At 33.4% G+C, this 15,680-nt stretch overlaps 2 protein-coding genes and 2 non-coding genes across 4 annotated transcripts; 2 read left to right on the forward strand and 2 right to left on the reverse strand.

Moving 5' to 3' along the window:
• The first annotated feature begins 890 nt into the window (after positions 1-890).
• LOC138891661 (uncharacterized) lies at positions 891-1,265 on the forward strand. Its single transcript, XM_070175351.1, has one exon. It carries the CDS (start codon positions 891-893, stop codon positions 1,263-1,265), a length of 375 nt encoding a protein of 124 aa, XP_070031452.1.
• Positions 1,266-1,667: 402 nt separating this feature from the next.
• Positions 1,668-1,739, forward strand: TRNAK-UUU (transfer RNA lysine (anticodon UUU)). Its single transcript has one exon. It is a non-coding gene; the product is annotated as a tRNA-Lys (tRNA).
• Positions 1,740-2,423: 684 nt separating this feature from the next.
• On the reverse strand, positions 2,424-4,430 carry LOC104111788 (protein CHLORORESPIRATORY REDUCTION 42, chloroplastic). The gene is made up of 2 exons (XM_009621554.4): positions 4,129-4,430; positions 2,424-2,636 (listed from the first exon to the last, which is right to left on the reverse strand). The coding sequence occupies exons 1-2, from the start codon at positions 4,395-4,397 to the stop codon at positions 2,534-2,536; spliced, it is 372 nt and encodes a 123-aa protein (XP_009619849.1). The 5' UTR covers positions 4,398-4,430; the 3' UTR covers positions 2,424-2,533.
• Positions 4,431-13,676: 9,246 nt separating this feature from the next.
• On the reverse strand, positions 13,677-13,756 carry TRNAL-UAG (transfer RNA leucine (anticodon UAG)). The gene has a single exon. It is a non-coding gene; the product is annotated as a tRNA-Leu (tRNA).
• Between the last annotated feature and the right edge of the window lie 1,924 nt (positions 13,757-15,680).

Genomic DNA, 15,680 nt, shown 5'->3' on the forward strand with positions numbered 1-15,680 from the left:
ACGACACTCTTTTATTTTGGGACGTTCCGAAATGTTTGACACCATTCTGTGTCTCTGTACAACTTTCACAATTTGTTAAACTGATAATACTTTAATTTAAATGCCATATTTTCTTTCTTTTCAACCGCTACTTTAAAAATTCGTCAAATTAAATTACAAGAAGAGTTTATGTATATTTTTATAGAAGAGTAAAAGTTTTGAATGGTTGTATGAGAACTTCTTATCCTAGAAAAGTCAAGTTTTAATTATTAATATGAGTATCCTTTTTAGTTTTTACCATTAAAAAGAGAGTAAAAAAGTCTTTACATGTAAGCACTCAAGGGAACAAGGTTTATTTATTTCTTTTCTTTTTAAACAACAACGGTATCACCTTAAACTTACAAATTACTTAGCTCACCCTTTTGTGATTTCCCAGTATTTGGTATTCTTATTTGAATCCGACAAATTTGAATTCGTGTTGTTTAACGTTCATCAAAAGGAAAAAAATACTTCATATCAAGTTTTTTTTATTTTCAGGACTCGAACCCGACCTCTGGTTAAGGATAGCTCACTATTTTTCATTATTAGATGTTTGGAAGTAGACCCTAGAGTCTAAAGATTTCAGGTTGAGCGAGACTAAAATAGAATAGTTGGAGTGCAAGTTCAGTGAAGTGACTTAGGAGGCTGATGTGAAAGTGAGGCTGGAAATACAAGTCATTCCTACGAGAGAAAGTTTCAAGTATCTGAGGTTTATAATCCAAGTTAATGATCAGATTAACGATGATGTCACACGTCTTATTGGAGCAGAGTGGATGAAATGGAGGCTCACATTCGGCATCTTGTGTGACAAATATGCTACCAAGACTTAAAGATAAATTCTACGGAGTGGTTATTGGACTATATTGTAAGGGATGGAGTGTTGGCCAGTGAAGACCTCTCATGTTCAAAAGATAAAAGTAGCGAAAATGAGGATGTTGAGATGGATGTGTGGACATACTATGAGGGATATGATTAAGAATGAAGATACTCGGGACAAGAAGGGAGTGACATGCGTGGTGAATAAGATGCCGGAGGCGAGATTGAGATGGTTTGGACATGTGAAGAGAAGATGCGCAAATGCCCTAGTGAGGAGGTGTGAGAGGTTGGCGATGGTAGGTCCAATGAGAGGTAGGTCGAAGAAGTATTGGGAAGAGGTGATCAAGCAGGACATGACACATCTTAAGCTTACTGAGAACATGACCCTTGATAAGAGTGTGTGGAGGTCGAGAATTAGGGTAGTAGGTTAGTAGGTTGCCGAGCGTATTTCTTTTTCATAGATGTATTTATTTTTTATACTTGTAGTACTAGTGTTATTCTCGTATTTCATATTCTAAGATTTCTATTATTACCTATTATTTCTTTTGCTTCGGTTGTATTTTTTGGTTGCTATTACTGCTTCTCTTCTCCTAGCTTCTTCACTATCATATTTCCTTTTCATAACTGATGTGAGTATACTTTTCTTGAGGCGATAGTCTATTTGAACTCTACATTTAAAAGGTAGAGGTAAGATCTATGTACATCATATACTCCTTAGACTCCACTTGTAGGAGTACACTTGATATGTTTTTGGATTAATCATGATGTGTGCAAATCCTCGTCTATCTTGAAAATTAAATATTATGACATTTGTGCAGTTAAATATTAAACCAGCCGTCTTAGCTCAGTGGTAGAGCGCGTGGCTTTTAACCACGTGGTCGTGGGTTCGATCCCCACAGACGGCGATCTAACATTGGCTGCTCTCTTTCTCCGTAAATGTTTCATTTGACAAGTCTATATCTCATGCTACATCACAAAAATAAAATCGGCAGTTGTTTTTGGGAAAATGTTATTTTCCTGAAGCTTCTTTTTTTCTTTTGTGCAAAATGAATTTGAGTTTTTCTTTAAAAATATTTTTTTATTTTTTATCTCAAACAAACAGAATTACAAAAGTCAAAAATTATACTTGCAAATGCAAACTACACTAGTGTTAGGACATAGATTTGATTGAAACTTGAAAATAAAATTTTTAAAATTGTGTTGAAAAAATAATCTTTGAAAGTTGAAGTTGTGGTTGGACATAGAGTACATTTTATTTGCAGAAAAGTTAAAATTTTGTGAGTGAAACAGAAAATTTCACCCAAAAATGTCATAAACTAGTTTTTGAAAACTTAAAATGTTTTGATATTTTTCCCCAATCATATTTCATAATCAAACAACGTTTTTTTTTGTTGAAAAACTAAAGCCAAAATCTATGGCCAAATGAGAGCTACATCTAAGGCGGGCAACTATCGTATTATAAAAAGATTAAAAAAATAAAAATAAAACAAAAAAACATGACTTTTTCATCTTTCCTTTAAGTTTTTAAATTATACAGAAGTGCTCCAAAAAAGAAAAGGTTAATATTCATACGTCTTAGAGGTTGTGTATAATAAAGGGAAACTACCACTTACTGCAATATATATATATGAGATTTTATAAGAATATTTTAAAAAATAAATAAATTAAGTGCATACATTCCTAGAAGAAGACGGAGGGATCAATTCTCAAGCTCTAAGGGCTTAAAATATTTCCCATCAATAAGATAAGTGCCAATGCTGAGACGAACTGCCCACACATCCATAGGCTTCCTTGATACTATCCTGCATTTTAATTCAATTTCACTTAATTTAAATAAATTCTAAAATAATAATAAACAGTATGTCTCCATATGGACAATCAATCGTAAATTCAAAATTTAGAATCACTGAATTCTACTCTTTATATATATCGGGTTAAACACGATAAAATTATTTTCGTGTGATCTATAAGTCATGGGTTTCAAGGCGAAACTATGTGTGGCCAAGGGTGGTCAACTGAACACTCTTCACCTAAAAATTATATTATATATAAGGTAAAATATTACTTATTATTGATTAAAAAAATAGACTTTAAATGCCATTGCATAGCTCGCTGGCAGATAGATTTGAACACCCTTATTGAATTTTCTGGTTTCGCCACTAACGGGTTCGAGTAGCGGAAATAGCCACTAATGATTGCATTAGGTTAGGCTATCTGCATCACATCCCTTTAGGATGCGGCCATTTTCCTAATCCAGCATGAATACGGGAAGCTTTGTGTATCAGGCTGTCCTTTTTTGAGTCTTAGCTTTTCGACTTGGAAAAATTATAATTGTCGGATAAATTAAATACAAATTCTGAGAACGAAAACTCAAAATAAAATAAAAAAGGTAACATTTTTTTTTATCACATTTCTGTGTTAACACTGAAAAGAAAAGGTAATATATAAACATTTTTTGGTTCAAGAGCTACCATTTAGTTCTTCTTAATCCAAATAATTCAAATTTCTTGTTCTTCTTAATCCATTTTGGGAATATTTGATGATTTTACTTATCCCGGATCATCTTTTCAGTAAATTTCAACCCCTGTTGCATAAGTTTTTAGATAATTCACGTAAAACAAATCAAATGCACGAAAATACAAACATAACAATGTACACAGGCTATAAAAATGCAATAACGTAATATAAACTATAAGGTCACCTTACACGCAATTATAGGTGACTATCCATAAATACTCCCTCCGTTCACTTTTACTTGGTACGTTTTGATTTTTCACGCTCCTTAAGAAATAATAAATGAAGTGCATAATTTACCATGATACCCATATTAATTGATGCATATTTTATTGAATTTGACAAAATGATTTGAAATGAATAATAAATATTGTGGGTATAATAGTAAAAGAAAATTATCTTCTCTTGATATGCGTAAAGTGACAAGTAAAAATAAAAATCTATTTTTAGTATACATGTTAAGTAAAAGTGAACGGATAGAGTAATAAATAAGACAAAATAACTTTCTATAAAAGGTGAAATTGCATTAATTGTGTGAGGGTATATATATACTCGCTTTGTTCCACTTTAATTGATTTTTGGATAGTTTTACATGTATTACGGAATTCATATTATATTAACTTTAATTTATTCTTTGGAAATATAACAAATACCTCTTTACTCCAAGAATAATTTTTTTTTTAAAAAGTATTATATAAGAAAATTGTGAACTACAAAAAAAGATTAAAAAAATCAATTAAAGTGGAACAATGAGAGTATTATATAAGAAAAATTAAGTACCTGCCAACATCACCAGGTTTGACAAGGCCATCATTGGGTCTAAGACAAGGCACAGAGGCTGCAGTTTTAAGCAATTTGGGTGCCTCTATTACTATAATGGGAGACCCAATTCCAAGCTTTTTTGAGTCTATTTTTGAGTCTGCTGATGGTTCTTTTAAGTCACACTTTGTGACGAAATTGTAAATTTTGAGAGGGGGTTGTAATATTGAACCATGGCTGAATAATCTTGAGCTTCGGCATTTGGAAATGGAGGTAATAGAGAGTGCCATTTGGAAGAATAAAAAAAAAGGTATGGTTTTAAATTATTTAAGATGATGTTTTTGTGGTTCTTGGTATAGAATACTACTGGATTTTTTTTATTTGTTTTTTGCATAATATAGTGGGGACCACGTTGTTTAAAGAGAAATTGGGAAAAGAGAGATACGAATTTGTTTTTAAATGCCTCTAGATTTTAACTTGAGATCTCATATGTTTTCGGCTTATTTTATTTACATAATTAGGTCATATCCTTGGACATTGGATGAGAGATACGGGAATCAATGGCGGAACCACATTCAACAAGGGGTGTCCTTCACCGGATAATTATATTATATTATTAGATAGATTTTTATGTTTTATATATATTTAATATATGTTGACTCCCTTAAACTTTCCGGTGTATCTATTTTTTAAATATATTTTGATATCCTTTGATGAAAATTTTGGCTCCGCCACTTATGAGAATTCTTTAAAACTGGAGCTCTAAAATTTCAACTAAAGGAAGAGACGAAGGCGAATCCAAGAATTAAATTTTATGAGTTCAAATTCGTAATTTCACTATCTCCATTTAATTTACTAGGTTCAAAATCTATTATTTGTACATATTTAATAATTCTTTTTAACATATATGCTTGATCTAAGCGTTATAGACTATGATGAACTCATAGTTTGTTTATTGCATAAGCCCTTGGAGATAGGGGATAAGATGAGAGAAATCAAAGTATAAATTTATACATACTCGATATTTATATTAAATCAATAAATACGTAACATATGAAGTTTATAAACATATTTATTAATAAATTATGATTGAATAATGTGTATGCTCATATTAATTTATCATTTACTTATGGTAAACTAATATGGGTTCTAAAGAAAATCTATTTGCATCATAATAAGTCAAACTAATAAATATATGACATGAGATCTTATACTAGTAAACTTTGTTAAGTTAAATATAAATTTATGAAAAAAAAATCCAAATGAACACCTTTATGAAAACTAAACGCCACCTCAAGCTTTTCTTATTCGTGCTAATATGGAGTTCATTATAAGTTCTATATTGGCTCTAGCTTTTTTAATTCGTCCAAAATTTAATTTTGAACACTTTGTATTACACAATTTTGATTTTAATATTACTAAAATTAGCCTGTAGACATTTTGTCTAGTGGTATGTTAGCTCAAAAAAATTAAATTACTTATCAAAATTTAAATTAGAAATATGCTAAGATTGAAATGCATGGGATGGAACTGAAATTAAGCTAAAACAACATTACAAGTAAAAGAACAAGAAAATCAAACATTGTAAAACTTCCAATTCACAGTTCTGAATCCTTCATTTTTACAAAGAAATTACAGCAATAGCAAAAAGTACAGAAGAAAAAATGTACAAACAATGTCATTGAAATCCCTTTTTCTCCCATTTCTCTTACCAAAAAAGAAAAGGGAAAATAAAGATCAAATATCCTTTATTTATTTATATATATATTTTTCCAAAAGTTCTTATATTATATGTAATCCACTGACTTAATTTTCCCATTATTTAATATTTTTAAATTTAATCTTTTTTCTTCTCTGATGCACTCCTAAAAAATCCACCTTCATAAAACCGGCTCCACATCTCCGTTTCAGATTCCGCCACCACTGGCTTTCCTCCGCCGCCACCGATTCCAACACCGCCGCCGCCATTTTTCTCATTTGCAACGATATCATAGGCACCTTTGGGCTCATTCTTCTTCGTATTATTGTTCAAAAGCTTTTTCTGATTCTTCTTTCTCCACATTTTCCGGCACAATCCCGTCGGAACTTTGTACACTGCCAATACGAGAAAGTGCACCACCGCGCATGGAAAACAGCAACACACCGTCGCGCACTCCGCTGCCGTCCGTCCCGCCACCTCCCCGGCCCTCCGCCGGTGCGGACTTTCGATACTCTTCGTCGTTGTCGGTGTCGCACTGGTTGTTGTTCGTAGCAGCGGTTGCCGGCGGTTCACCGTCGATGAGTCTTCTCCCCCTGTTATTGTCGGTGAATTCATTATTGAAAAAAGTCGAAATTAATCGGAAAAAAGGAGCACCAAAATAAATATTAAAAAGGGCTAATTAAGGATTCAAAGAAGAAGAATTCTTAATATTGGAAAGAAAAAAAAACCAAAATATTGAGAGAGAAAAAATCAATTTTTTTTTAAAAAAAAGGAGCTAATGAAGGATTCAAAGGAGAAGATCGATGGAAAATGATTTGTTAGATTAGGCTTATTAAGGATTCAGAGTAGAATATTTTAAGGAAAATTAATATTGAAATCACCAAAATAAATAGTAAAAACCCAAAATTTGAGGGGAAAGAACAAAATAAATATGTAAAAGGGGCTAATGAAGGACTTCAAAGGAGAAGAATTGATGGAAAATTCATATTGATAAACATTCAAATGATTTGTAAAGTTGGGCTAATTAAGGATTCAGAGTAAAAGATTTTAAGGGAAATTAATATTGAAATCACCAAAATAGATAGTTAAAGGTCAAAATTAATTGTAGAAGATGCTAATTAGGATTTGAAGAAGAATTCATGGAAAATATCAAATTGAGAAACAACCCATAAATTGTAAAGGGGCTAATTAAGGATTCAAAGAAAAAGAATTCTTAATATTGCAAAATCGAATTGTAGAAAAGGCTAATTAAGGATCCAAAGAAGAAGAATTCCTGGAATATTCATATTGAAAACAACAAATAAATTGTAAAAAGGGATAATGAATGACTCAAGGAAGAAGAACTCATGGGAAAATTTAAAATTGAAAAACATTCAAAATGATTTGTCAAAAAAGGCGTATTAGGATTAATTTCTGGAAAATTCAAAGTTGAAAGGAATAGAGTTTGTTAGAATTGGAGCAATGAAGTCAAAATAATTTTTGGAAAAGGGAAATTGATTTTGAGATTCAGAAATCTTGGTTTCTTTTTGGTGAATAGGGGCCATAGGAAGTTTTAATTTCTAATCTAATATACTTCATGTAATTTTGAATATATAACCATTATTTTTAAATACGTGTCTTAATTAGCCTTCCCTCAACATCTAACTGTGGTTATTAAGTCATAAGTATAATTGTTTTTGCATATATTTATACATAAAAACATACATTAAAAAATAATCAGCTCCTTCTCGTTTTGTATATTAATAAGAAGATATTTCTTTTGCATCTTATTCAACAACGGAGAAGACTCGATCATGATTCGTTTTTGTAGAAAGTTATATGATTCTTGTCCAAAATAAGATAGTGCCAAATTGAGTCATTGTAAGAATATTGAAAAGGAAATGATAATGATGGAAAGAAGTTTTTTGCTTTTTTTCCGTGCCTTTACATTGTTATTTACATAGTATATGAAAGAATATAAAAACAACTACTTTATTCAATAAATGTACTATTCTTATTTGTGGGTTACGTGCTCACGTGCACTAAAGTGAAAAGTGGACAGCTGCTTTGTATCAAAAGCAGATAAAGAGTTTTGGTCAATGTGACCAAGCTTTTGTGCAGACCAAAGCTCCAATTTCTCTTTCCTTATCTCTTCTTCTTTCATCTTCAACTTTCTCGGTCATGGAGTCTGGTTTCAAACAACCAGCTCCAACACCCCCCCCTCAAGTTGGAGGGGGTGTAACCACACCCAACTTGCCAATAATGGAGTTGTGTGTCGGCCCTGCTAAAGGTTTAGTAAAAATATCAGCCACCTGAGAACGTGAAGGAATGTAAGAAAGAGAGATGATTCCGGCCAGAAATTGTTGTCGGACAAAGTGACAATCTAACTCCACATGCTTGGTACGCTCGTGAAAAACTGGGTTTTTCGCGACGTGAATGCCGGCCTGATTGTCGGAGAAGAGATCTATTGGCAATGGAGGAGAAATCGAAAGATTAGTCAATAGACGAACTAACCAGGTAACCTCTGTTGTGACTCTCCACATAGATCTATACTCTGCTTCAGCAGAGGATAATGACACTGAGGTTTGTTTCTTTGATTTCCAGAAAACGGGAGAACCCCCAAAGCTGATGAAAAATCCGCTAATGGACTTGCGAGATTGAGGACAAGATCCCCAATCAGAATAACAGAAAGCAAGGAGCTGATAATTAGGCTTTGAATTCAGAAAAGGGTCCTTGAGGAGATACCTGAGGCAATGAAATGCAGCATCTAAATGGGGTTGACGGGGTATTTGCATGAATTGGCTAAGATGTTGCACCGCAAAGGATAAGTCCGGCCTGGTGTGTGTTAGGAAATTCAACTTTCCTAACAACCGACGATAATAAGTGGGATCTTGGAGCAAAGTCCCTGCCTCTGCTCGTAATTTCTGAGTAGGATTCAAAGGAGAAGAAACTGGGCGCATGCTCATGCAATCAAATTCAGACAAGAGATCTAAGGTAAAACGCCTTTGAGTCAAAATTATTCCATGTGCTTCCCTTATAATCTCAAATTCCAAAAAATAATGTGCATCCCCTAGGTCCTTTATTTTAAATTCAGAGTGAAGGAAAGATTTGAGGTCTGCCTGCTCAGTAGGGTCATCCCCTATGATTAGAATATCATCAACGTAAACTGCAACTATGGTAATCCTTCCTGTTGATTGTTTAAAAAATAAGGAATAATCATTTAAAGAATGTGAATATCCTTTAAAATTTAGGGCTGCAGTGAGCCTTGCATACCACTGCCTTGAGGCTTGCCGCAGCTCATATAGTGATTTTTTCAAAAGATAGACATGATTGGGTGAATGTGGTGTTGTCCCTGCTGGAAATTTCATAAACACTTCTTCTTGCAAATCCCCATGCAAGAAGGCATTATTCACATCTAGTTGTGACACCTTCCATCCCCTTTTCACTGCAATAACAAGTAAGCACCTAATTGTTGTCATTTTTACAACTGGAGAAAAAGTCTCGGTAAAGTCTATCCCATCTCTTTGAATATCTCCCCTAATAATCAAACGAGCTTTGAATCTTTCCAAATATCCATCAGACTTGTATTTCACTTTGTAGACCCATTTACAAGGAAGAGCTTTCTTTCCACTAGGTAAAGGCACAACCTCCCAGGTTTTGTTAAGCTCTAGAGCTTCTAATTCTTTTTTCATTGCTTCCTACCACCCTGGGTGTAAAGATGCCTGCGAGTAAGAAGTAGGTTCAACAAGGTAGGAAGTGGAATTAAGTATAGACTGATTGATAGGAGAAAGAGCTGTGAATGGTAGAACCATGGGCTGGATTGGTGCATTGAAGCAAGAGTTTGTGAGGTATGTGAGAAAGAATGAGTTGCACACATATTCCTGGAGATATGAGGGTGGATTATATATTCTAGTGGATTTCCTGACTTCAGGAAGGGATATAGGTAAGGGTGAATAAGGAAATGATCAAGGTTGGGAAATAGAACTTGTACCTGAGGTTGAAGGAAGAGTACTAGAGTTGCTTGGGTTTGAAAAGGTAGGCAGTGAAGGTAAGGGTGAGCTAGGAATAATGGGCTTATCCTTTATGTGTTCTGATGAAGAGTCTACACTATGTTCTAGGGATGATGTAACAGGAAAAAAAGAATCTGTAGGTGTAGTAGTAGAGGCAAAAGGGTACTGATTTTCATAGAAGTATACATCTCTAGATACACATACTCTTCTTGTATCCAACTCTAGAACTTTATAACCTTTCTGCCCCAAGGGATAACCTAAAAACACACAGGGCTTTGCCCTTGGGTCAAACTTACCTCTTCCGCTAGTCAAAGTAGATACAAAGCAAAGACAACCAAAACACTTCAATAGTTCATAAGAGGGGTTTTATTTGAATAGAACAAAATAAGGTGTCCTTTTAAGCATTCTAGAAGGTAACCTATTGATCAAATATGTTGCAGTTAGTACACATTCTCCCCAATAAGAAAGAGGAAGCTTAGATTGAAATAACAAAGCCCTTGCAATTTTCAGAAGATGTTTGTGCTTCCTCTCAACCACTCCATTCTGTTGAGGGGTTGCCACACACGATGTTTGATGTAGCACTCCTTGAGAGGCTAAAAATGCTACCTCCTAAGAACCTTTCCCAAGTTCAAAAGCATTATCTGTTTTTAATTTTTGTACCTTTACACCAAACTGTCTTTCTACCATCGTGAGAAAACTTTTAAGGAGTCCAAAAGCATTGCTTTTGGTGCTCATAAGAAAAGTCCAAACTGCCCTACTATAATCATCTACAACTGTCAAGAAATACTTAAAACCATTGTAAGTTGACTCCTTGTAAGGCCCCCAAACATCTACATGGATTAACTCAAACGCCCTTGTTGATTTAATTTGACTTAATGGAAAATGAATTCTGGTTTGCCTAGCTTTAGGAGAAATTTGACAGAAACAATCAGAGCTAGAAGGTAAAGAAATAAAACTGAGATGTTTCATTGCTGAAAAGGGCAAATATCCTAACCTAATGTGCCAAAGGCTTACATCTGAAACTGAGCTTGCAGATAAGACTGGCAATTGACTAAAGACATTTTGATTTAAAACTGAAGGTGGTACCAGACTTGTGTTATTTCTAACTCCACTTAGTTCCAAAAGGTAGAGCCCATCCCTTGCCTTACCAAAAACTTGTGCCCTCTTCACTAAAAGCCCCTGCAACATACAGTTACTAGAGGTAAAAAAGAGGATAGAATGAAATTGTAAACAAAACTTATTAACAGATAATAGATTATATCTGAAACTAGGTACATGTAATACATTTTCTAAAATAAAATCAGGAAGAATAGATATTCTTCCTATGCGAGTGACAATGACTTTGAAAGAATTAGGCAGATTTATGTTTAATGGAACTAGGAGAGGTGTCAAGGAAATAAAGGCATTTGAGTCAAAACACATGTGTTCAGATGCTTCAGAATCAATAATCCTGAATATGCACCTTTAACCTGCTTGATCAGTTGTACCAGCTGTGAAAATTGATCATGTGAGAGGTGTTGATTTAATACTTCATTTTGATTGTTGATGTTCTGACCTGATTCTTCAATTTGAAATGCTCCATTGCTTCTGGCGTGAACTTGATTTTCCTTTGTGAATTCAAAGTCTTCTGGGAAACCTATAATTATGTAGCAATCACTGACAATATGACCTACTTTCTTGCAATGACTGCATGTTACATTAGGGTTAAACTTAGTTTTCTTTCCCTTTAAAGTTGTGTTTCTTTGAGTAGAGTTAGTCACTTTTTGGATGTTGTTCCCAAACTTTTGATGTTGCATTTGGTTCCTTTGCATCTTCCTTGCACTTCTTTGTGCAAAGTCGTTTTGATTTGTTGCCATGAAAGATGAAGAATCTGGAGAAATGAGTGGGTTAGAAAAAATTTCTTTCTGGATTTCATCTTGCAATACTAGGGAATATGTATGGTTTATGCTTGGTAGGGGGTTCATCATTGTGATGGTTCCCCTTGCTTGGCCATAACTACCATTTAAACCCATAAGAAACTGAATAAGCCTTTCATCATCTAGTGACTTTTCCAATTTTTGCTTCCCTTCACAGACACACAAACAACTACACTTCACATCATAATTAAGTGAATCCAATTCATCCCATAAACGTTTGAATTTTGTAAAATAGCTTGCTATGTCACTAGTTCCCTGTACTAACCTTGATAATTCCTTCCTCAGGTGATAGAGCTTAGCTCCATTTGACTGACCAAACCTATGTTCAAGACTGGTCCAGAGATAGAGTAAATGACATTGTCTCCTATGTCTTTGGACAATGAGTTGAGCAACCAGGATGTTACCATTCATTACACCTACTCCAAGGCTGATAGTCTCTGGAAGTGAGAGTTGGAGCAGGGCAAGCACCATTGATGAATCCTATTTTATTTTTAGCAGATAGTGCTATAAGCACAGACTTTCTCCATCCTTGGAATCCTTTTCCATCAAAAGTTGTGTTGACAAGAGACATTCCCGGTGCATCAGAAGAATGAAGAAAGTATGCATGGTTTGAGTCGATGGTGGGGATTCCTCCAGTGGTGTTCAGAGCCACTGTGTTTGCAGTGTTATCCGACATTGTTTATAATTGATATGAAGATGAGAAAGACGACTGATGGATCGAGCTTTCACTGCTCTGATACCATGTAAGAATATTGAAAAGGAAATGATAATGATGGAAAGAAGTTTTCTGCTTTTTTCCCGTGCCTTTACATTGTTATTTACATAGTATATGAAAGAATATAAAAACAACTACTTTATTCAATAAATGTACTATTCTTATTTGTGGGTTACGTGCTCACATGCACTAAAGTGAAAAGTGGACAACTGCTTTGTATCAAAAGCAGATAAAGAGTTTTGGTCAATGTGACCAAGCTTTTGTGCAGACCAAAGCTCCAATTTCTCTTTCCTTGTCTCTTCTTCTTTCATCTTCAACTTTCTCGGTCATGGAGTCTGGTTTCAAACAATCAGCTCCAACAGTCATATATAGAATTCACGTCTAAAATACGCTCAAGAACAAATATAATTACAGAAATGAGAAGACTTCAAAGATTGTAATTCACTTTTAAACAGCCACATGGAATGCCGGCACTTAATAAGAATTCTTTTATCTCAATTTTAATTCTTTTTTATTTATTGTTCTTCATTTCATTATAAGAGCTTTGAATTAATGTGTTTGTTAGTGAACTTAAAGTACAAATTAACTGTATATCCTAGAATCAGCTTTTGGATCAAACAAACGTGAGCACTAAACACCAAACATTAAAACAAGAAGAATACATTTCCGAGAGGATTGGATAGCTACAAACACAAGTCTAATTGAGATGTTTCAAAAGAATTCGAATTCATATCCTTCCTTTCCATTTTGATTTGCACCGTGCCAATTTATATGAAGTAATCAATGAGAGGTTTTTGTGTAAGGTGGCAAGGTTGATTTTGTCTAGGATAGCTAGTGACAATGTTGTGTCTTACTATTTCGTTTTTCAGTGTGAGTTCAAGTCACCTTAAGAATAAGGTGTGGAGTTCTTAGAAGGAGGGAGCCGAAGTCTATCGGAAATAGCTCCTCTACTCCGGGGTATGAGTAATGTCTGCGTACACATTACCATCCTCACACCCTATTTACTAACTATCGCTTTGCATCTTTCTTCTGGATTTCATAGTGTTAATATTTTTCCTATGATTGCTTTGGTGATACTAATATTGTTTCCTTTTGTTTTATATTTTTCTTCTGGATTTCATGGTGTTCCTATGATTGATGTGGTGGTGATATTAATATTGTATTCTTTTGTCCTTTTGTTTTCTTCGGAAAGATATTTTGAAAACAATTTGTTTGATTTTAATTTGTATTGTTAAAAAAAATGACAAACGTGACAGCTGTGGGATTTGAACCCACGCCCTTTCGGACCAGAGCCTAAATCTGGCGCCTTAGACCACTCGGCCAAACTGTCGAGTTGCACGTTGTGGCATCATTTATATTATTTATTCAACGACACTATAACCTTCTTTATTATAACAATTAAAATAGTTAGGAGTTATTTGGTTCAAAATAAGGTTATCCCAAGATTATATTCTGGGAATATAACCAGGATAGATGATCCCCTTTTATATGAGATGAACAATCCCATAATTTTGGTATAAATTTTATTCTGCTTTTACTAATACCCACAATTAAATACTGATCAAATTTAATCCTAAATTTATATTGGGATAACCCCAACAACCCTTAATGTTTTTCTTCTATGCAGATCTCCCCTCACTAACCATATGATATAAAAAAATTTAAAAACTTTTTATCAACTTCAATTTTAGTACACTTTTTTATTAATAACTTCAACTAAATATTGTCTAAACGCATACTCAATACCTAAACCACAACCTAAAATCGCATACATATGGTTGTTATTGCAAATGAAAGGCAGATCCGACAGAAGAAATAACTAAGTTATCAGAAAACTAATTCCTTGTATTCAGCTTTTGATAAGTATTCTTGGATAAAAAAACTATGCACCTTTCCCTTTTTTTCCAGGGCAAGTGCACAGATAGCCATTTTTAAGAATGCTATTTAGAGATTAATCAGTACTTATTTTGTCCTAAAATTTTAAATAAAAAATCTTAACTTCAGAAGAACTCAAGACATTTTTCTACTGAAAAAATAAAATTCAGGACGCACTGACTAATTTCTAAATAGCAGTCATTTAGAGTGGCTATTTGAACCCACCGAAGGAGCATGTATAATCTTAGCCCAATACATGTCCTCATAGGCTCATAGCCATTATATTCTTTTATTAATTGAAGAATTAACCTAAATATTCAATAGCCTAGATTAAAAATAGTCATGTCTGATATACGTTTAGTCCATGTATTTTATATATATATATATATATATATATATATATATATAATCGTCTATAATGATATTATAATTTTTATATACCAATTAGGAATAATAAACAAAGGATACGGCCGGCTAATTGTGTACAGGTCCCTTCTTATTTTTGCACTCTAAGATATTCTTCATAGAAATAACATTGATGTCACAAAAACATTCAAAAGAAAATGTGGTCAGCCAGATAAGCCAATACTTCAAATTAAAAAAAAGGGAATTAAATGAATTCCAAAATTTTAGAGTAAAATATTTTAAAACACCAAACCCGTCAAAGAATTGGCAATTAATTTCACTATTTTTTCCTTCTCAAAGAGAACAGCAAGAAGTTATATTTCCATAATAAAAATTCTGTAGGGAAAGAAATTATGACAAACAACCGCATATGCAGAATGTCATGTAGTAATTTTCTTTTTAGTCTATTTTAAAAAAAAAAAAATCATCTTTACATATTTAATAATTAAAATTACATTTAGTGACACTTCTTTAAAGGAATGATGTCATGACATGTAAAATCACATGATAAATGTTAGATTAGTTAGTGTAGTATATTAGAAGAGGATGTTTTGTCCCTTAGTGGAAAAAGAAAGAAAGGAAGAAGTGTTTAAAAGTATTTTTTTGTCTTATATGGTTTGAATATTTTGAAGGTGTTTTGGAGGAAAATTAGAATTTGACTATATTATTAATAGTCAAGATTGGGCGCTTGGGGCACTTGGGCCTTGGGCCAATTAGAATTGTCCGAAATTTAATTTTTTAGTCACCTATTAATTTTGTTATTTAATAAAAATGTTTTAAATTATTAAAACGTTTTAACAGTTTATTAATTTTGAAAAGGTGACTTGATTTTAAAAAGGTACATGTTGGCAAAAGTTGAGTCTGTTAATTCTAACAGACACGTAAAAGGGTTTATAAATACTTTATTTCTCTCCAGAACGAAAATCATCAGAAAAATACGAGTTTTTCATCTTCTTCTCTTTCTGCTATCTACA

The sequence above is a fragment of the Nicotiana tomentosiformis genome, chromosome 1, assembly GCF_000390325.3.
Source record: "Nicotiana tomentosiformis chromosome 1, ASM39032v3, whole genome shotgun sequence".
NCBI classification, from domain to species: Eukaryota; Viridiplantae; Streptophyta; class Magnoliopsida; order Solanales; family Solanaceae; genus Nicotiana; species Nicotiana tomentosiformis.

Coding starts and splice junctions, on each gene's coding strand:
- LOC138891661 (XM_070175351.1), top strand. CDS start 891: ATGGAGTGTTGGCCAGTGAAGACCTCTCATGTTCAAAAGATAAAAGTA.
- LOC104111788 (XM_009621554.4), bottom strand. CDS start 4,397: ATGGCACTCTCTATTACCTCCATTTCCAAATGCCGAAGCTCAAGATTA. Junction 2,637..4,128: donor AAACCTGGTGATGTTGGCAG/GTACTTAATTTT, acceptor ATTAAAATGCAG/GATAGTATCAAGGAAGCCTA.